This window comes from Cannabis sativa, chromosome X (assembly GCF_029168945.1).
Source record: "Cannabis sativa cultivar Pink pepper isolate KNU-18-1 chromosome X, ASM2916894v1, whole genome shotgun sequence".
In the NCBI taxonomy this organism is placed as follows: Eukaryota; Viridiplantae; Streptophyta; class Magnoliopsida; order Rosales; family Cannabaceae; genus Cannabis; species Cannabis sativa.
This window is the reverse complement of record NC_083610.1, coordinates 75,515,385-75,536,838: the sequence shown is the minus strand read 5'-3', so window position 1 is coordinate 75,536,838 and position 21,454 is coordinate 75,515,385. Positions and strand designations below refer to the sequence as shown.

At 34.2% G+C, this 21,454-nt stretch overlaps 2 protein-coding genes across 3 annotated transcripts; both read right to left on the bottom strand.

Moving 5' to 3' along the window:
• Window positions 1-6,191: 6,191 nt before the first annotated feature.
• LOC115697908 (transcription factor MYB3R-1) lies at window positions 6,192-12,906 on the bottom strand. Of its 2 annotated transcripts, none has more exons than XM_061106588.1 (11): window positions 12,636-12,906; window positions 11,748-12,006; window positions 11,239-11,293; window positions 10,741-10,798; window positions 10,190-10,284; window positions 9,928-10,031; window positions 9,454-9,582; window positions 7,159-9,273; window positions 6,953-7,067; window positions 6,637-6,852; window positions 6,192-6,478 (listed from the first exon to the last, which is right to left on the bottom strand). In XM_061106588.1, exons 2-11 carry the CDS (start codon window positions 11,810-11,812, stop codon window positions 6,350-6,352), a joined length of 3,081 nt encoding a protein of 1,026 aa, XP_060962571.1. In that variant the 5' UTR covers window positions 11,813-12,006; window positions 12,636-12,906; the 3' UTR covers window positions 6,192-6,349. The 2 variants fall into 2 exon arrangements, with proteins under 2 accessions (XP_060962571.1, XP_030480939.1); XM_030625079.2 differs by having other exon boundaries at window positions 11,748-11,831; window positions 12,636-12,904.
• Window positions 12,907-14,215: 1,309 nt separating this feature from the next.
• LOC115695301 (uncharacterized) lies at window positions 14,216-15,210 on the bottom strand. Its single transcript, XM_030622378.2, has 2 exons — window positions 14,939-15,210; window positions 14,216-14,777 (listed from the first exon to the last, which is right to left on the bottom strand). Exons 1-2 carry the CDS (start codon window positions 15,208-15,210, stop codon window positions 14,216-14,218), a joined length of 834 nt encoding a protein of 277 aa, XP_030478238.1.
• Between the last annotated feature and the right edge of the window lie 6,244 nt (window positions 15,211-21,454).

Below are 21,454 nucleotides of genomic sequence, written 5' to 3'. Positions count from 1 at the left end.
TGCCATTTCATTTATTTCTTCTACAATTTTGGCACTTTTTCTACAAAAATGACATAAATTAAATTCAAATCAAATATTTCCAATATATAAATATAACACAATAATTTTATGAAAATATTAATTTTAACTCAATTCCTTTTGCACTTTAAGATCAATAAAATGACATTTTTGAACACGAATCACAACCCCCAACTAGCTTATTGCTAGTCTCTAGCAATTCAAGCGGAGAAGAAAATTATCAAGCTAAATAATCAAGTCAAACCAATCAAAACTAGCCAAGCATAAAAAAAATATCATCAAGAAATCCAAAATTGTTATGCAAACTACTCAGTTGTAACCCCAGAGTTGTGGGTGTGTGCACCAAACCATATCCATTTCTTACCACAAGCCATAACACAAATAGTATCGAAAAACTTCAAAAGCTTAAAGGTCTCAACTCCAATTTCCTCACAGGCATTGAAAGTATTTTTTTTATTGGGAGAGGTGACACTCTTGGAGTTGGAATTGTAACAATTAACGCTCAAATGAAAGTTTTTTTTTTATTTTTTTTGAACAAAATGCCTCTTTATATAGAGTTTGGTGACCCCTTTTGTCTCATAAAATCATTAAAAGATTATAGATATGAACATTTTCGAGTAATTAAAAATAATACACTTTTAATGCAAAATTAGAAACGATAGCACAAGCTGGAGCATTTCATATGTTTTCCAATCTCCTTTATGATATTTTGACTTTATCACATGAAGAAGATTTGCCGAGTGGGAGCCATGTGTGCTTGAAATGGAGCATTAATGTCTTTGATTCAATCCAATTTACAAGGAAACAAAGTAAGCACATGTTGGTCTAAGCCAAATGAATTGAGCTTCATTTTTGGGATTCCTTCTCTTTTGCCATTTCATTTATTTCTTCTACAATTTTGGCACTTTTTCTACAAGAATGACATAAATTAAATTCAAATCAAATATTTTTAAATATAACACGATAATTTTATGAAAATATTAATTTAAACTCAATTCATTTAGCACTTTAAGATCAATAAAATGACATTTTTGAACACGAGTCAAGTATCAACACAAGAAATTTATGAAGCATGCTATTTTGAACCATATAAGATTGAAATAAACCAAGTTTGTACTGTAATATCCCGAAAATTTAATTATGAATAATTAAGATTTATTATGTATTATGAATTAATTAGGTGATGATATGTAGAATTATAATCTTATTAACCTAATTTAGCATAAATTATAAATTTTTCTATAAGTGGATAAATAAGCGTAATTTATTAATTACAGAAATTTATTTGGAATATGTGGATATAATGTAAGTTATTTGTGAAATAAAAATATTTTCATGTTTGACGACCCTAGAGACCCGATTAGAGGCCAAAAATATCACAACGATTTTAGTTAGTAATATTGGTGGACTTAATAAGATAAGTTGATTTTAAAAATACTAGAGTATTTTAGAGTACTCGGAGTTGACCAAATACTCTAGAATTAAAGATTTCTTAGTGGCTAAAAAATGGTAAGACAACTGTTAATAATAAGATTATTATTATTATTATTATCAGTTTAATATATATTATATTTGGAAAATAAAAACATAAACAGAAACATTCTCCCCCTTTAATTTATTTTCTTTAATTTTCAACCTGAAACCTAATAATTCAAGCTCCGATGGTAGTGGGACAGTAAATCATCGAAGAGGGAAAGCTTAAGATAAGGATTGGATTTGTTTTAAGTTAAAAATGATTGGGTTTATATAGTGGCTTTGTGATTTAGAGTGGTTATGAAAATTCTAACTTCATAGAATTGTTCTTGGGTAGCTATGGAACTAGTTTTGATGTTAACTTGTTGAATTTGAGGTAATTTTGAGTTAAAAATTGAGTTTGGAACTTTTTAAAGCTTAAGTCTGAGCTTTAATGGCATTTTTCGTTTATGGGCTCGATTTTAATTTCTGTTACGTAAGAATTGTTGTATATATGGTATATATGTGTCATGTGAAGTTTGGAGTGATTTGGATAGGTTTCGAAGTATTTCAGTGAGTATGAAATTTGAGATTTTCGTGCTAAAAAACGGTCAGCCGTTTTTACCAAAACGGTCTACCGTTTTTGGAAATTTATCATAACTTTTTACTCGGGTGTCTATTTTGGACGTTCTATATACCATTTAGAAGCTTGCGATGAGCTCTACAATATGGTGTATGTTTCTTGTCTCTATAATTATTTTGATTTTTTAGCAGGGCGAGTTATCAAAGGGTTCTATTTTTCTACTAGTTTTATTATTGATGTAGTGGAGACTAAACGTACTTCATTTCTTTGGAAGAGCATCCTATGGAGGCGTGACCTCTAGAAGGAAGGGTTTCTTGGTTGGTGGAGAGTGGTGATACAATTCATATACAAGAGGAATCTTGGATCCTTAAAGACCACGTGGGTCGATTTTATTCGTTTGGGGGTTGATGTGGATAGGATATGTGATCTTATACTTGATATAGGTGGGTGGAATGCTCCTCTTACTCATGATCTTTTGAATGATACAGAGGCTTCTTCAAATTTGTTTATTCTGTCTTCCAACTTCGATAAAAATGATATATTAATTTGGAATTTTTTCGACAATGACTGGTTTACAATAAAGAGTTGTTATTGGAGCTCAGTAGCTCGAACTGGGTGGGGTCAAACCTCCCCCTCTTCTAGGCCTTCTAAGTGGTGGAAGATTCTTTGGAAGCTCTCTCTTCCTCCGAAGATAAAATTTTTTGTATGGAAAGCTAGCTTAAATCTTATCCCAACTTATGCTAATCTAACTACACATAGAATGAACGCTTCTAATGCATTAATGCATGCCTTATTTGTTTACTGAACAATGAAACAACTTTCCATGCCTTGTGGTTATGTCCTTCCCTTAAATCTATTCAGTATGGGTGGAGTTTGAGGGGCTTGGATAGTTTAAAGATGGTGTCCAGTTTCTATGAACTTTTGGTTGGAGTTATGGCTCTCTTATCTAATTAAGAAATTGAGAAACTTCTTGTTCTTTTGTTAAGAATTTGGTATCGTCGCAACACATTTGTGCATGATAATAAGTTGATTTCTGATGATATGGTTAGTAGTTGGGCTCTTAGCTATCTCGGGCAGTTCAAGATGCCCAAAACCATTTTGAAATGCTGGTCCCTGTGAGTTCACAACGGTCTTCTTCTTCTCATATAGCAAGGGTGGGTCCTAAGTTGATTTTGGGAGAGTATAATTTATTTATGGATGCTAGTATTTGCTCTGAAAAGAGGTGGTTTGGCTGTTGGAAATTATTTTACCAGGATCTTAGATCTACTCACAAGTATGTTGATTAACACCCCAAATATGAACTTTCTAAAACAATGAAATAAACACATATAAAGTTTAGGAAACCTTACATTGGGTGCAGCGGAATTAAATGACTCCTTCCGTTCAGATCTCTAACCCTTGTATCCTTTCTGTAGCAGAGTATTATCAAGATCTGAACCTGGATCTCTTTCTCTGAATCTTTGATGCTGAAACTCCTTTGCTGATGATCTTTCTTCACGATCTTCCTCACTATGATTGAGGTATTGCTTGCTGTGTGTGGGCACTACTCTAATCACTAAGGGGTTTCGAAATTATCAAGGAAGAAGAGAGAGAGAGGGTGGCGGCCAAGGTAGAGAGAGAGGCTCAGGTTTTCTGAATCAGAAGTGTAATTTTCCTGAAGCCTTCACTACCTATTTATAGCATTCCACTAGGGTTAGGTTTGAATTATTTGACATTAAAATAATGAAAATATCAGTTTAAATTGCCTACAAAAGTGGCCGGCCATGGCTTATTGGGTTTGGGCCTTGCTTTTTGTAATTTTGCAGTTTTAACACTTTTGTATCTGATTTTCTCAAAAACGCCAATTTTCTAATTCAACCATTTAAATGTCAATTCTAACTATTTAATAACTATAAATAATTATTAAATAATATTGTCATTTATCATATTTATTAATTGAACCATACAAAGTATCATAATTAACAAATATGCCCCTAACAACTCTTTCTTTACAATTTCGCCCTTACTTAGTGAAAATTTCACAAATAGACATAGTCTAATTTGAGAATTATAATTGATTAATCAAAACCAATTACATGAGTCTTACAAACAATATTATCTCAACTAGTGTGGGGACCATGGGTCTATATAACCGAGCTTCCAATAAGTAGATCAAGAATTTAGCACTAAAATTCACTAACTTATTAATTCTTCGTTGAATCCACGCATAGAACTTAGAATTGCACTCTCAGTATATAGAATGCTCTATATGTTCCACCATATAGACGCATCATTAGTTATCCATTGTTATAATCCTAATGTGATTAATGATCCTCTATATGAATGATCTACACTGTAAAGGGATTAGATTACCGTAACACCCTACTATGTATTTTATCCTTAAAACACTTGACCCCGTATAAATGATATTTCAGCTTATGTGAAATGAGTACTCCACCATTTATGTTCGTTTGGTCAAGCTCGAAGGAGATCATCCTTTGCTTACTATTCGCCAGATAGAAGCTATAGATTCCATGTTTATGTTAGCGCTCCCACTCAATTGCACTACCGTGTTCCCAAAATGTACGTATCACCCTGACCTAAAAGTAGGCTTAACTAACAAATCAAAGAACACGAATAGCCTTTCAAGATTGAGCTTAATCATAATAGGATTAAGAACATTTGATCTAGGATCAACTTGGCGATATTGACTTCAATAGATTTTACGGTAAGTTTAATTAAATCTAAGTCAAAGTTCAATATCGGTCGCTTCCGATGCATACTCCATGCATCCAACCTGAGCTTTACTTTAACCAATGTTCTGGAAAGAACATAGCATTTCTCCAAATGCAAGTAAACTCTTGTTGTAGATTATCATATCAGTAAAACCATGTGTCTGATAAATCTAGGAAACTTTATTCACATAGTCATGTTTACTTTCCAATGTGAGGACAACACAATTAACAGGATCAAGTATGTGAAAGGGGTTTAAGATGAATTTATAAATCAAATAGACAAGCAATTGATAAAGTGAACCAAAACATACACAAATGAATAAAAATACTTCTGTTTCTTTATTGATGTTGAATAAAATAGATTACATTGAAATGGAGTTTTATTTAAGGCATAAAACCCAACATTGGCATGGGGCGATTGTATCTTGTCCCAATAGTGATGTGCTTTGTGTTGCTACTACTCCAGTCGATGGCACACTTGAACTGCATGTGGCGGAGGGTGCCATTGGCTTCGGCCCTGTTACAAGGTTTTCTTCTTTGTAGGTGGTTGGAGTGTACTTGCATTAGTGTGTTTTTTGATTGTTTGTGTCTGGTTAATTCAATCTCTAATAAGATACAAGTTTGCAATAAGTATGGTATTGTTATTAATGATATTTTTTTATGTTTGGAAGTCTTTCTCTCTTATTTTTACCTCTCATTGTAAGTGAACTAATAATGCTCTTGCACATTCTTTAGTTAAATTGGTTCTAACTTTAGATGATTCTCGAATATGGCAGTCAGGTCTTCTGCCTAACTTATTTTAATTTCTCATGCTTGTAATGATTGCCAGATCCCTTTAGCTTTATGCCTTTTTTAATGGAATTATTCATCTTTCTCAACAAAAAAAAATGATAGTATTATCTTCACTTGCACATATTTGAGTTGATTTAGCACATATCTTTAATTTCATAAACTCTTGGATTTTATTTATTTTTCAATAATATATTTTTTTATTACTTTAGAAATGGTAAGTTAAATTAATGTGGGGATTTGGGTGTTTACCGGTTGGAATCTAATAATTTTAGTCATAATTAGAGAAGCAAATAACTCAATTAGTAATTAAATTATCCAATAATTTGTCATAATTAAAGAAGAAAAAAAATGATCCATTGAGTAATTAAAATGTTACTTGAAAAAACACAATTTAAACCAATCCAAATCAAATACATTCTTTAACCTGTGTACAATACAAGTCATATTTACATTATTTTGCACAGCCCCAACTAAGAGTTTTGGAAACTTGAAGATACCATTGAAAAGCGCCCTGTAAAGAAAAAAAAAATGTTTTATAAATTTTAACGTAGTTTGTCAAGAATATCTAACAAAAGACGAAAAGGAAGTTTAATAGACGCGTGAGTCCTTCTATTGACTTAATAAAAATTACATTCATAAAAAATCGGCGTAAAATTATGAAATATATATAAATATAGGTTACAATGTAGTTTTTACAAGAAAAAAAATGAGCTCACTTCTACAGTTTTTATATATGTATGGGTATGAAGGGGGGGATATTATATAGCATGTTGAGGCTTCGAGGAAATTGTCATCTGCAATTTTTCAGCAGATAAGAAGAGGGGCTCGAGAAGTTGGCAATACCAGTCGAGGACTTCCCAGGATCTGCTTTCTTCCCAGGAGTTCCACATTCACTAAAGTCGAGAACACGACACTCGGCCTACAAAAACACAAAAGAAAGAAAGAAAATAAAAATTAGTTTGAATATAAAAGCTAGCAGCACCTTCAATGATTATTATGTTCTAACCAGAAAGAATAGCTACAAACTCTGAACTTTTCAAGTACAATGTATGTGTATGTTTGACTAATCAATCTTACCAAAATATTTTGTGGCAATGTGGAACGAATTCCTAGTTGACTGCTCTTTCCCCAAGTGTCACGGTTGAGTTTTCCTTTCATTAATGATTCAGGAGTGTCATTTCCTAAAACCTCCTGAGCATTGGCGTAAGCAGTTGCGGTATGCTCACTTACTTGTTTCATCAATCCAATCGCATCATAGCTCCTCTCTACAGGGCTCACGTAATACCCCATATCCTGTAGAAGAAGTTTCCACAGAATTAGCGAAAAAATTATTTCCCATCAAAGCCAGAAAGTTTAGGTGATTAATTACCAAGAAATTTTCTGATAATAATACCTCGATAGAGATGTCAGTATCAACTCTGGGCCCAGCTATAAAAGAATTTATAAACCAGGGCGACTTCCATGCCGAAGGGGATTCGATACTTCTTTTAAATGGGGTATCACCAAATCTGAAAAAAAAAATAAAAGATAAATCATATGAACCCATTCAACAACCAAAGAAATCTCATCTTAATCACAAAATTAGGGCCTGAATCTTACATGCTGAAAGTTTCAACTGTGACATTGCTCCCAGCAGTAGAAACATTCATCTCAGGGAGGGTTGACGAAGAATCATGTTGCCCACATGTCCCTGCTATAGCCTGAATTTTGAGTTTCTTCCCACTTAATGAAGGAGAGCAAAACGGTGCAGAAACAATTCCAGAAGATATCGAACTAAGACCTCGATTTGGTGAAGGATCAAAGCTTTTGAGATGCTGATTTCTAGGTGTTCGAGCTTTGAAATCAACTTGTTTAGGAGAAAATAACAACAGATCATTCATATTATGTTCAGTAAGGACCCCAGAGGGCAATTGGGAAGAGGAATCAGCATCAATCTTGGTCTTATCTTCAATTTCCGATGCTTCTTGGTCTGTATTTTTATGTAGTTCACTATCACAGAAAACGTTTCCTGTGTTTCTGTCGTGTGAAAACGCCATATTGTTACCCACTTTCTCAGAATCCTGTCCTGAGGTACGAGCCAGCCTTTCAGTATATTCACTTGGCTCTTTGACGTTCTCATTCTGGTTAGGCGACGGGGATTGCAAAGATGCTTTATTACCCCTATTATCATGGACAGCAATATCTAAACGGGAATAATTTTTGGTCAAACTAGAGGTCATATCATTCTCCAGCTTTTTGTCCTTTTTCCTATCGGACAATGGTGACATAAACTCCCGGTGTCGTTTCTTAAAAATAGATGGTGTACCCGTGAATGTTTTAGCAGCACTCTTAAGCACCGCATCAGGACTACCATCACGTGTTGGTGAATCCCATAATCTAAATGGAGTAAGGCAGTTGGAAGGCATCATCAGCTGGCGAATACCAAGAGGACTATATTCTTGCTGCATCTCACTGCCGGACTGTATAAGATCACAACTAAAAAATGGACCATCAAAATTTGGAAAGCGAGGAGGTTCGTAACATAGTACTCCTGCATCCTGTTCACCCTTGTCCACTTTTGGTCTTGAAACCGTGGGACAAGTTTGAGTATCCGATTTTGAGCCAAAACTATTGACAGGAACCAATTTTGAAGGATCCTTCGATGTATTCAGTTGCTCTTGCATTCTCGACATATCCATATTATCATTGCAAGGAGAATTGGCAGAATCATTGGTATAGATAAATCCATCACGTGAACAGGTGGCATACTCTTGTTCTGGAACTATAAGCAAACTATTTGAATCACTGCCAAATACAAGTCGACCATCATCAACAGACACTGGATCAGAAAAGAAGTTTTGAGAGCATGAAATTCCTGTTACATCAGCGCTTGAATGACCTGGTACTTGTGAAGGCACACTTCCACCAGCATCAGACATCTGAATTTTAGATGATTGGTGTAGTGCTGAACCAGAGCCTCCACCTTCAAGATTTCTTGAGGAAAAGCATTCATCATTCATTGCTTCTGAAAATAGAACCCTACAACACTCATCATCAGATATCAGCATGTGCTCTGGTTTTTCAGAACCTGTGTGCATGTTCCCCATGGAAGCAGAAACGATTAACCCACCAGAAATTTCTAATGAAACATTAGCTACTTCATTGCTCTCACTGGCACCTAAACAATAAGTTTGCATCTCTGATGATTCCCGTTCCAAATGTCTTGAAGAAATATTAGACATGTCATGCAAATCGAAATGGTAATCCCCACCCATTGAAACTTCAGCATCATTTGAAAAATTTTGCCGGAGATATTTTGCACCACAATCTATGTCATGAGATATCTCTGCTCTGGAAAAAGCAGAATCCTCCAGAGATGGATAATAGGGTTCTGAACAAGATGCTGGGCTGGAGATGGGCAAGTTGCCTGAACCAGTTACTTCAGTAGTCTGAAGTTCCTCTCTTGTATTTAATACCACATTGGCCATTTCTCCAGCAGTCTGAAAGCGACCGGCGACAGTTGAATCTTGACTGCATTCCGAAACCTCCTCTGCTTCTGTCCCTCTACAACTACTATCATCTCCGCTAATCTTCAAAGAAGATGAACCTATGGGTTGGCTTTGTTGTCCAACTTGAGGTAAGCCCTGGAATTGTGTAAGCAAGCCTGATTTTAAGTAAGAATCCAGTTTCTTTTTTACAGAACTGTTCCAATGATTTTTTATAGAATTGTCTGTCCTGTAAACATATAAAAACAGATATATATATTCAGACTCGCAATAGTAAATAGTGGATTTAAAACAACGGTTAATGAAATTAAGAACTGAAGTTTAAAGTAAAGCAAAATAAGTAAAAAAGTAAAGCTTTGGCATAAATAAGAAAAATATCTTCTGTGTATCGAGTAACCAATGGACATACCTCCCTGGAAGGAACTTCGTTAGCTCTGCCCATTTGTTTCCATATACCTGATGAGCACGAATTAAAGCCAACTCCTCTTCTTGTGTCCATGCCTCTTTATTTATAGCAGGATTAAGATGATTGTGCCACCTAAAATTAGTTTCACCAATGTATGAGTGGAAGGGGCACTCTAGAACACACTTTTTTTATTATTTTAAAGGTAATATAGACCAGAGGTAAGGCCTTAGTCACCGAGGTAAATTGAGCTACAAATATATACAGAAATCTTGCAGATACTACATAATAACTTGGACACATACATTGTAGGTAGGTAATACAATATAGTTAAATGAAAATATAAATGCACTTCCTTACATGCAGTAATGCTCAAGAAACATAACACATAACAAATAATTATGAAAAAAATTAAACATTCAGTCTTCACCAAAAAGAAACTATAAATATACAACAATATTAAAAAAGAGAAGATCATACCTTTCCCGACATTGCTTACCAATACGTCCAGGTAAATGATTAGCAATGGTAGACCACTTCTTTGGCCCATATTGTTTCACCAATTCAACTATAACATCATCCTCCTGTTACATTTTAAAAAGAGCAATAAATAATGTATGTATAATTTTTCATTTAAAATATATATCATATGTATACATATTCACATTAAGTCTTCTGATGTTGGTGACAATCCTACTACGCAGATATAAAAGGCAATAAACAAGAAAGGGAAACACTGCACCTCTTTAGACCATGGACCTTTGACGAGTTCTGGATTCAAAACCTTCTGCCACCTATGAAGGCATTGTACATCAGTCCGATCCTTGAAACATTCAGCTACAAACGGCCAAAATATACAATTACATTGCAATAGATATAAGGTCACAAAAGTACAAAAGTAACCCCACTTAAGGGGATGAAAATTCTGAATAATGATGATAAACCCATAAAATAGGATGGGGTTCTGAGCTTCTCAACCACAAAAAGATACACAACTTCAAACAACTTAAAGATCTCGCAAGATACTTTTTTTAACAGTGAAATGATTCTGAAAAGATATATCTTAGTTTTATCGGCTATGTCATCTATTTGACACCCAACATTTGAGTTTTTCCAACCATTTCTTTCGTCTAAGCACATCAACATTTCTCTTGAATTAGCATCATGTATACACATACATACCTATGACCAATTTTATAGAGACACCAATGAAACAAAAGTAAGGGTCACGATGAAGTATTTAAGGATAACATATTTTCTTCCAAATCATAAGACAGAATATAGATTCCTTACCAATTTTCTTCCAGTTCTTTCCTTTGAAACGCTGAACTGCTCTCCGCAAAGTCTCATCCTGGACGCATGTAAAATTCATCAGATTCACTTTACAATTTAAACTTGACAATGCTAATTCAAAGTTTAAAACATGCATCTATGAAGTGTAGAACTTAAACCACCAAATCGTGATAAATGGTGACAGGAGAACATTTCAGATTCACATGCAGATGACTAAATTGAGACATCACCTAAGTATTTGTTTGACCATCAAAGGCACAAATGACGTATTTATAATTACACTTCAAATTTAAATGAAATGATAGGTATGCCGACAAGCCATGGCATCAATAAAATTCATTATTTTCTCTCATTTTAAGTGAGAACAAAGCATCATATAACATAATAGTATGGCTTGAAAAAAACCCTAAAACTATAACTTGAAGAATAAAGAAGAAAGGGCGCAACTTCTGGATTCTTATTAGATTTGCAAGTTTGCAAGCACAAGTACACAATTACCTCTTCAGGGGTCCATTGCCCTTTAGTTGATCGCCTTGTAGGCCCACTAGTCCTCCTACATAAAGAGTTGCTAATTGTTAAATGACCTCCAAACTTTTAAAGTTGACAATGAATTATCAAGGAGATATAAACACGGTGCAATTTAGAAGAGAAAAACAGATAGGAAACTGAAGGGAAAGGTAGAGATCCTAATAATCGAAAATCCTAATACAGATATAAAAGAAATGTAACTTAAACAATTAAGCTTGTAACTAAAAACACATGAACCTTGATAACGTTATTTTTCCTTAATTAATTTTGTTTTTAAAATGTTTTAAATTCTAAGCGCCAAATAATGTTATGTAAACATTGGGCAGCAAGAATCAACCACAAATAAAATTAGACAGCATATCCATCTCATATTATTTATTAATTGAAAACATTCCAGTAAAACGACAACAAGCTAGGACAAGGAAATAACCAAAATAGATACTTTAAATTAACATTACTAAAAGATCTAAAATTATTACCCGTTAAGTGCTCGGTTTTTCTGAATATTATCGCCAAGCCCACTAATTCTTCTGTCATTGTCCATAGATAAGGTCTGCTAGTAACTATACCACATTATGGGTTCCAGCAAAAAAAAAAAAGAAAATTAAACACTATACCCAAAAAACTTACAAGAGACTTCATATCATCCTCATTAATAATAGTTCCCAAGCCACTCAATTCTGACTTATTTATAGTCCCAGTGGATTGTTGTTCTCAAACAATTAAACATTTCTCGATCTAGTGAATGGTTTAGAAATGATTAAATATAAGAAGGAATTAAAATATGAAGCACAATGACATCAAAAATTAAAGAAATCTTAACCAGAAACGCACAGTGATATATTATTCCCTGATAACCCCATTCACTAAAATTAAAATGCACTTGAAATTATTTTTAAAAAGAAAATGATAAATATTAATCATCCTCCATAGGACCATATCTTAACTTGAAATTTTAATATTCAATATCATAAATAAGTACCCCAGAAGATATAAATGAACTTTAAACAAGTCAAAGACACGAAAAGAAAAATATAAACTGTCCAGATAAAAACCAAACAAAAAATTCAAATTAAAAGATTTGACCTTTCAAAATTCGAAACAAACAGTTACAATGTAATGGAAATCACTTGGAGGGGAAAAATGGAAGATCAGAACACGAAAACAAAGATTTTCCCGCACTGAACCCAGACAATGATAGTCAACACTTCCTAAATTCAAAAGTACTACGATCAAATCCAAAACTCATAAAAACGGGAATAAAACAAGTTAAAAACTGGATCGAGCTGAATTTGAAGTGAAGGTTAAGATTAGAAGATAGTATTAAACAAAACTTAGTGCAATAAAACCCTAAAAAAGACACTCACCGAACTGAGCTTCCGATAATAGTATGTAGAGAAACCGAGTAAGGCGAAAGTCAACGATGCGACCGAGATGGTGTGCATTTGAACATCCAGAAAACGAAGATTTGATGGATGGAGAGAGAGAGAGAGATAGAGATCTGTAAACGCAGAACAAGAAATGCAGAGAGAGAGAGAGAGAGAGAGAGAGTGTGTATCTGTGAACTCTATTCAAACATAAAGGGCGGAGAATGAGTTTTCAAACCCTATAAGGCTATAGCGTTAAGGATCGATCATCTTTGTTTTTGGACGGCTTAGATTTTTCCGTGCTGGAATATCTACCGTCGATTTAGATGACTTTTCCTTTCTCGGTCTTCATTCACTATTTTTTTAATGAAGAATTTAACGGGCAAATTGTTTTAATTCATCATTTTCTTCTCCTTTTTACTTTTATTTTTCTTTTTTTTGCTTTAACAAGATTTCACCTTTTTTCGAAAGAAAATTTGTCCTAATACCATACATTTATTATTCTTTAAAAATTATTACAAAATATATATATATATATAAAAATATATAAGTATACGTGTTTACTGGTATAACTTCTTATCAATTAAGACAAATTAATAACTTACTGTATTAACATTGATTGAAGCACCCACACTATCACCACCATGAATCATTGTTAAGGTTATGTTTGGTAGGAAAGATGAAAAGTAGGATGAAAGAAAAGAATAGGAAGAATAGAGAATATGAAGGATTGAGAGGAAAGTAGCTCTATTTTATATTGTTTGTTATTAAAAATGGAATTGAAAAAATAGAATGTAAATTAATTACTAAAATTAATTACTATCCTTTTTAATATAATTAATTATTTTTTTAAAGACAAATATAATACTGTATATTTTTTTTTGTCTTTTTATTAAATCCCTCCATTTTAAGAAGATTAAAAATTTTGAGTTTTGATATGTTTTCCTTTTTTTCTCTCTTTTCTTTTTTTCCAAATAAATGATTTCACTTATCCCTCCATCTATTTTCTTCCACCCATCTCCTTCCAATCTTCTTTCCACCTTACCAAACATAGTGTAAGTTCTATTTGGTTTACCAATTCAGTCCATATGGAATTATTTTTAATTCCCATATGAAATTATTTTTGGCAATCAACTCTTTAAATTTTAAAATCAGTAGTAATTAAGTCGTTCCAATTGATTTATTTCACAAATTTGAATGAACTTTTTAAATTATTAATATAATATAGATTAATAACATTTTAGATCATGTATTTTGTAAAAGTTATCGATCAAATTCTCTGTTTTATTAGATGACAAATTGAACCCTACATTTCTAAAATAGTACAAAATAATACCATGAGTTTAATTTTGGATAATTTTTTTTTTTGAATAATAATAAGAACTTCATTAAATTAAATCATCCTGTACTAAGGACGTAATTACAGTAGGCAAAGAGAGTGACTACTAAAAATACGATCAGCCTCAACAAGAGAGGATCGTGTCAGACAATTTTACCCTATTAGTAGATCGCTTAACAAAACATACCAAAACATTGTCAATACCGGCAATCAACGTCTTACAATCAGAAATAATATGGCATTAAGGAGAAGCCATAATTTTATCATTTTGTAAATCTAAAATTACTTGAAGACAATCTGACTCCACGATCACATCATGCCAATCATTGGCTTTAATCAAACTCAAGGCTTCTTTCATTCCCATTGCCTCAACTTCATGTGACTGAAGTGCACCAATTTTGCACACAGTTTTGGCCTGGACAATCACACCAGATGCAGACCAAGCCACCAATCCCACTCCAAACTGATTCTCAAATGAAAAAATTGCTCCATCCACATTTACTTTGATAATTGGAAACTCAGGGGGCTTCCATTTATCAGACTGAGCCTCATGATGGTCCCTGTGTGAGTCCTTATCGGCTTGTTGAGCATTAAACCAGTCCACATAATTGATTTTTGCATTCTGAATTACCTCATCCACCATAGAAAGTTTATCATTCCATACCACATCATTTCTAGTATTCCAAATGGACCACAGAATCATGGCGGCTTCAACACTCTCGACTTCACTCCAAATATTCAAACCTTCCTCAAACCAGCTTGTGAATAACATAGCAGGTGCTACAACAGTCCCTTTTGTTTTCCTCCAGCAAGCACCAGCAAAGGTGCATTAACAAGCACACGAAGTGTTGTTTCTGGTGCAGCAAAGCAGATCAGGCAGCATGTCGCAACAGGAACATGTTTAGTGGCTAATTGGAACCTTGTTGGAAGCCTATTGACACACACACACCATAAAAAATTCTACACCTTCGGGGGAAGTTTAAGCTTCCACAGCTTCCTCCAAAAATCAGATGATGAAGCAAAACCAGGCCTAGAAAAGAGCTGTTGCTGCAAACCGTAGGCACTTTTAACAGTGAAAAAACCATTGTTCTCTTTCCACCAATACCAGCTATCAACTTCACTCCCAGTAGACAAAGGAATCTGCCAAATTAAGCTTTGGTCTCTATCATTGAAAACATCTGAAAGTATCTCATTATCCCACTCAAGCTTATCCACTTCTATCAAAGAATTTACCATTTTGTTAACAAGGTTCGAGTGAGATGATTTAATAAAAGGATTGACATCATCCTTAAGCCATAGATCCTTAAGAATACTAACCCGCGTGCCTAGGGGTGTGCATAAATCGATCCAATCCAATGACAACCGACCGATCCAATTACAACCGACCGCCAAACATTGGATATCCAATTGTGATTGGATCGGATTGGATGTTATTTTTGAATATCCAATTGGATCGGATCGGATGTTGGATGAAGTTGTTAGACTATATATATAGTGTATGTAATATAGCATATATAATGATATGAAATGCGGAAAATAAACTGTAATCATATCTATAATATATGCAATGAAAGGATCGATGTACCTCCAGCCATTGATCTTTGAGCTTCAATCCCTGCGATAGCTTCAGTATTGGAGTTCGGGCTTCCTCGCTCTCTCAACTCTCTTTAGATGGAATTTGCTGAATGGATTCAGAATGAGTGAGGAGCTCGGGGACCGAGACCCTATATTTATAGGTGAGATACTCCATCGATATACGTGCCACATTAATTGTCAGAATATTTTGACAATTAATTCAGGAAATCAAATCAGGTAATGAATATAGAAATCTGACCATATATAGAATATTACATAATTGATTTTGTTCAGATTTAATGAATATAAAATATTCATTTATCAGAAAATCAATTATTTATTTATTTCCTTAAATAGAAAATCATTTCCTTAATATTAGAAAATAATTTCCTTATATAAAATATTCTAATATTCTCCCACTTGGTCAGCATTTAAACTAAAATATTCAAACCCAACGTTCCTCATTATATAATAAACATACGAATCATAGCGACATGTCCTCATTATGAATCGAGTATTATCTTCCATGTATTACAATACATTTATTATATAACAATGTACTTTATGTGGCAATGTACTTAAGTGAATAAACCCTAAACCTTATGTTTATTCAGGTCCTCTGAAATTTTTCTCAAATGTAAAATTAAGATGCGCATAAATATGAGAAAAATCAAAATAAGAGTTTCATTAATAATAACTTTATTTGTACAAATTACATAAGGGAACCAAGTCCCATGTTCTCTACATGATCCTTGAATTTATGAGGTGGCAAGCCTTTTGTCATAGGATCGGCAATCATCAATTCAGTGCTAATGTGTTGAATGACCACTTTATTTTCCTTAACACGTTCTCTAATAGCTAAGTACTTAATGTCGATGTGCTTGCTTCGACTTCCACTTTTGTTGTTCTTAGCCATGAAAGCACGGTTGAATTGTCACGGAACATCTTTAGCGGCCTTGCAATGGAATCAACCACTCTAAGGCTGAAATGAAACTCTTTAGCCATACACCATGTGATGTAGCCTCGAAAGCGAAGAAACGAACTCGGCCTCCATAGTAGTAGGCGAGTCAAGGTTTGTTTGTTACTCCTCGGGACACGGCTCCACCGAAACATAAACACGTAACCGGATGTAGATTTACGTGAATCGGTGCAACTGACAAATCCGAGTCCGAGTAGCCAACTACTTCTAGATTGTCGGTTCCCGTTTGAACATCGGTTTGTAATCCTTAGTACCCCGAAGATACCTCATAACTTTCTTTGCGGCTTTCCGGTGGTCTATCCCAGGGTTACTGCGAAATCTTCCTAACATTCGAAGCGGAATAAGCAATGTCGGGTCTTGTGCATTTTGAGCATACATTAGGCTTAGGCGAAGCATAAGGAATGTTCTTCATTTGTTCTCTTTCAAAATCATTCTTTGGGCACTGGCTCAAATTTAATTTATCACCCTTCATAATTGGAGCAACGCTCGGTGAACAATCTTTCATATGAAATCTTTCTAAAACTCTGTTGATGTAGGCTTCTTGAGATAAACCTAAGATACCTCGGTATCTATCTCTATGAATCTTAATGCCTATGACATAGGATGCTTCACCCATGTCTTTCATCTCAAAAGTTCTTTGAAAGAAATTGTTTCACTTCACGTAGCAACCCTTTATCATTGGATGCAAGAAGAATATCGTCCACATATAAAACAAGAAAACGAGATCTTACTCCCACTTTCCTTCGGGTATATGCATTGATCCATGACATTCTCTTCAAATCCAAAGGAAGAGATGACATCATGAAATTTTAAATACCATTGGCGGGATGCTTGTTTTAATCCATAGATGGACTTCTTGAGCTTGCATACCAAATCACGACCTTCTTCAGAGGAGAATCCTTCGGGTTGTTTCATGTATACCTCCTCCTCACAGATCACCATTCGGAAAAGCGAGTTTTTACATCCATCTGCTCCAAACTCTAAATCAAAATGAGCAACTAATGCCAAGATGACTCTCGGGGAATCTTTCTTTGATACGGGAGAAAAGTCTACTGTATAGTCAATTCCTTCCTCTTGAGTGAATCCTTTAGCAACGAGTCTCGCTTTGTACCTCTGGTGTTGCCTAATGAGTCTTTCTTAGTTTTATAGACCCATTTACAGCCAATGGCTCTCGCCCCATTAGGCAACTTTACAAGTTCCCGGACTACAAATTTGCACCTCATAGAATTCATTTCATCATCCATAGCATTGTACCACAATTTTGATTCTCTCTTGTTCATAGCTTGTAAAAACGTTTGGATCATTTCCCGATTCCAATATCGATTCTAATAAATACACAACATAGTCTTTATAAATCCTTGGTTTGATAGGTCTAGTAGATCTTCTTAAGACTTCACCAACGAGCTCTTGTGGAGCGACGGCGGAGTTCGAGCGGGTTGTTCAACGCCATTGCGGGCAACTCTTGAACATTTTGATCCTCTTGGATTATCATTACCAACTTGTGGATCTTCGGTGATTGGTAATGGTTGTTCAACATTCGTTTGAACTATAGGAGTGTTAACCATTATCAATCTTGCTTTTGAAGTGGAAGGTTCGAAGGATCTTTCTCGGGACCTAAGTCCTTTGATTGATCACTCCCATGATCAAGGCATTCTCGAAAATTTTGCATTCCTTGATTCCACAATTCTTGTGCTATGAGATGGACAATAAAACTTGTAACCTTTAGACTTTTCGGCGTACCCTATAAAGAATCCGCTTATGGTCCTTGGGTCCAATTTCTTCTCTTGTGGATTATATATTCGACTTGAGATGGACATCCCCAAATGCGTACATGATTCAAACTTGGTTTCCAACCTTTCCATAATTCAAAAGGAGTTTTTGAGGCTTGCCTTTGTTGGAACTCGGTTTAATATGTACACGGATGTCTTTAATGCTTCGGTCCACAAGGATTTAGGAAGGTTAGAGTTGCTACTAAGCATACTCAGCACCATGTCCATTAATGTTCGGTTTCTTCTTTACGCAACACCATTTTGCTCGGGTGTACGGGCAAGGTGTAATGGGCAACAATCCCATTTTCTTCAAGAAACTTCGCAAATGCACCGGGTGCTTGTCCATCTTACGTGTATCACCATAATACTCACCTCCTCTGTATCGATCTCACTATCTTAATTTGCTTGTTGCATTGTTTCTCTACTTGACTTTAAATATCTTAAATACATCTAATGCTTCACTTTTATTATGAAGTAAGTAGATATACATGTAGCGTGAGTAATCATCTATGAATGAGATGAAGTATTTCGACCATGTGACTCCATATCGGACTACATATATCGGTATGTATGATTTCTAATATTTCGGAACTCCTATGGACACCGGTTTGACGGACTTGGAGGTTTGCTTTCACTTAATGCAATCCACACAAGTATCGAAAGTCGATAAAATCTAAGGTATTGAGTACCCCATCTTTTACCAATCTTTTAATTCTATCAATGGAGATATGTCCCAATCTCCGGTGCCACAATGTACGAGAATCCTCTTTCATAACACATCTCTTAGTGCCGGCGTGAACATGCATAACATTATTAGTGGTATTATTTTGTAAATTAAGGCGGTAAAGACCATCGGACAAAATACCATTTCCAACACATTCGGATTTATAATATAAATTGAAATATTTGTCTGAAAATGTAAAGGAAAAACCAAAGGGTATAAGTCTTGAAACTGAAATCAAGTTTCTAGAGAAACTTGGTACATAAAAGGTCTTTTCTAACTTTAAAATAAAACCATTACTTAAAACTAAATTGCATGTTCCAATAGCTTCCACATGTGAGCCCATCTTGTTTCAGGATAAGATGCTTTGCTCACTTGCCACGCAGCTTCCTTAGATTTTGAATATCCTGCAAGGAATTTGTTATGTGAATTGTTGAACCGGAATCAATCCACCATGTGTTAAGATTAACATTAGCCATATTAGATTCATAACATACTAAGGAAATTGGATTACCTTTGTCATCCATCCATTTCTTGAACCTGTCGCACTCCCACTTTTAGCATGTCCCTTTTGTTTACAAAAGAAACATTTGATGGAATCTTTCTTTATGGCAGCCTTGGGAGCCATGGGCTTTTTCCCTTTGTTCTTCTTGAGCTGGCTTGCGTTTCTTAGGTTGAGTGGTCGGGTGAACACTTTCTCCTTGCTCTGTAGGAACTGGCTTCCTCTTGAACACACATGGTCATCAATTCATTGATAGTCCATTTTTCTTTATGTGTGTTGTAGGAAATTTTGAAAGGCCCATACTGTGGAGGAAGATTGTGAAGGATGTAATGAACCAGGAAGGTATCAGGAATGATAACGTCGAGTTTCTTCAAATGAGCAGTGATGTCCCTCATTTTAGAAATATGTTCTCGAACTCCTTTAACACCGGTGAGTTTTGTGGACGAGAACTCTTGGATGAGGTTGATGAATAAAGATTTATCTGAAGTGTCAAAGTTTGCTCATCCATAACTTTGATAAAGTCTTTCACCTTCTCAGGTGGCTCCACCGATCCACGCATTCCCATAGGAATTCTGGACATAATGAACATGATGCAGAGACGATTAGATTGCTCCCACTTTTCACGCAGTGCAATCTCAGCAGCAGTGCTAGTATCAGTGATAGCAGCTGGTTCATCTTTCTCAAGGTTTGTTTGTTACTCCTCCAGGACACAGCTCCATTCAGCAAATTCCATCTAAAGAGAGTTGAGAGAGGTGGAGAAGAACTCGTTCCTTCCAGATTTTGAAGTTGTCACTCCTAAGCTCAGGGATTTCACTAGTGATTTCAGCATATTTAGAGGTGGATGAAATAGCTGCAAGAATAGGATTACAAAAATTTAGATGTTAAAAGAATTGAGGCTTTAATGAATTCATGTTTTACCAATGTAGAAACATGATGAAGATGAAAATTTTATTAAATCTAAAATTGCACAATGGGCTAAATTTTAAATCTAATAAAATTGGATGAACTTTATGATAGATTTAATGAAGTATTTAATTTAGAAATAATGGAGGAATGAAATCTATCTTTAATTAAAATTTGTGATAACACTATTAATTCAAATCCTCATAACTCCCTGTGGGGTAAATTAAGAGAATTTAACTTAATATATTATCCTAATTAATTATAAAAATATAATAAAATCCCTGTGGGGTAAAATTATTATATCCAAATAATTAATTACAAGTTTTGTCCATTAAGGTGAATTTTAATTAATATATAATTTTATATAATTAAAGATGCTGTGGCTACTCCCTAATTATAAAAAATTATATTTTCACTTTAGACATTAGGTATTGGGCTCTACCTAAAAGTAATTTCGTTATTAACATAATAGACAATCACTGAGATTAGTGCTCTTTAGTGTGGTCGTCAGAAGATCATTAAAAACCGTTCAGATATGAGCATTTGTCCCGTGTTCATGTTTTCTTATGTCAAACCACAAAACTACTTACGTTTTATTCATATTTTATTCATTTTATTAAGTTTTATGAATATTTTATGAATAATTTTATGAAGTTTTATGAAACTTAATTGCTAAATAAAATATTCAACCTATCTTAATGTTTGAATATTTCTAAATATATCTAGCAATTTATGTATAGCATTTAAATCATACAAATCTAAATTAATTGCATTAAACATAAATTTGTCAATTAAATACAAAATAATACAATTAATGTATGATCATTAATTAAATGCAAATTCCTTAATATGAAATTAATGGCAGATTTTTCAAAATTAATTTAGACAATAAATTGCATAAATTTGGTAATATTTAATTAAATGCACAAATTAGCACAATTTTTACATGCCTAAATAAATCATGTAATAAATTACCAAATTTAAACAAATTTCCATTTTCAATTTATACTAAATATATGTATTAAACAAAA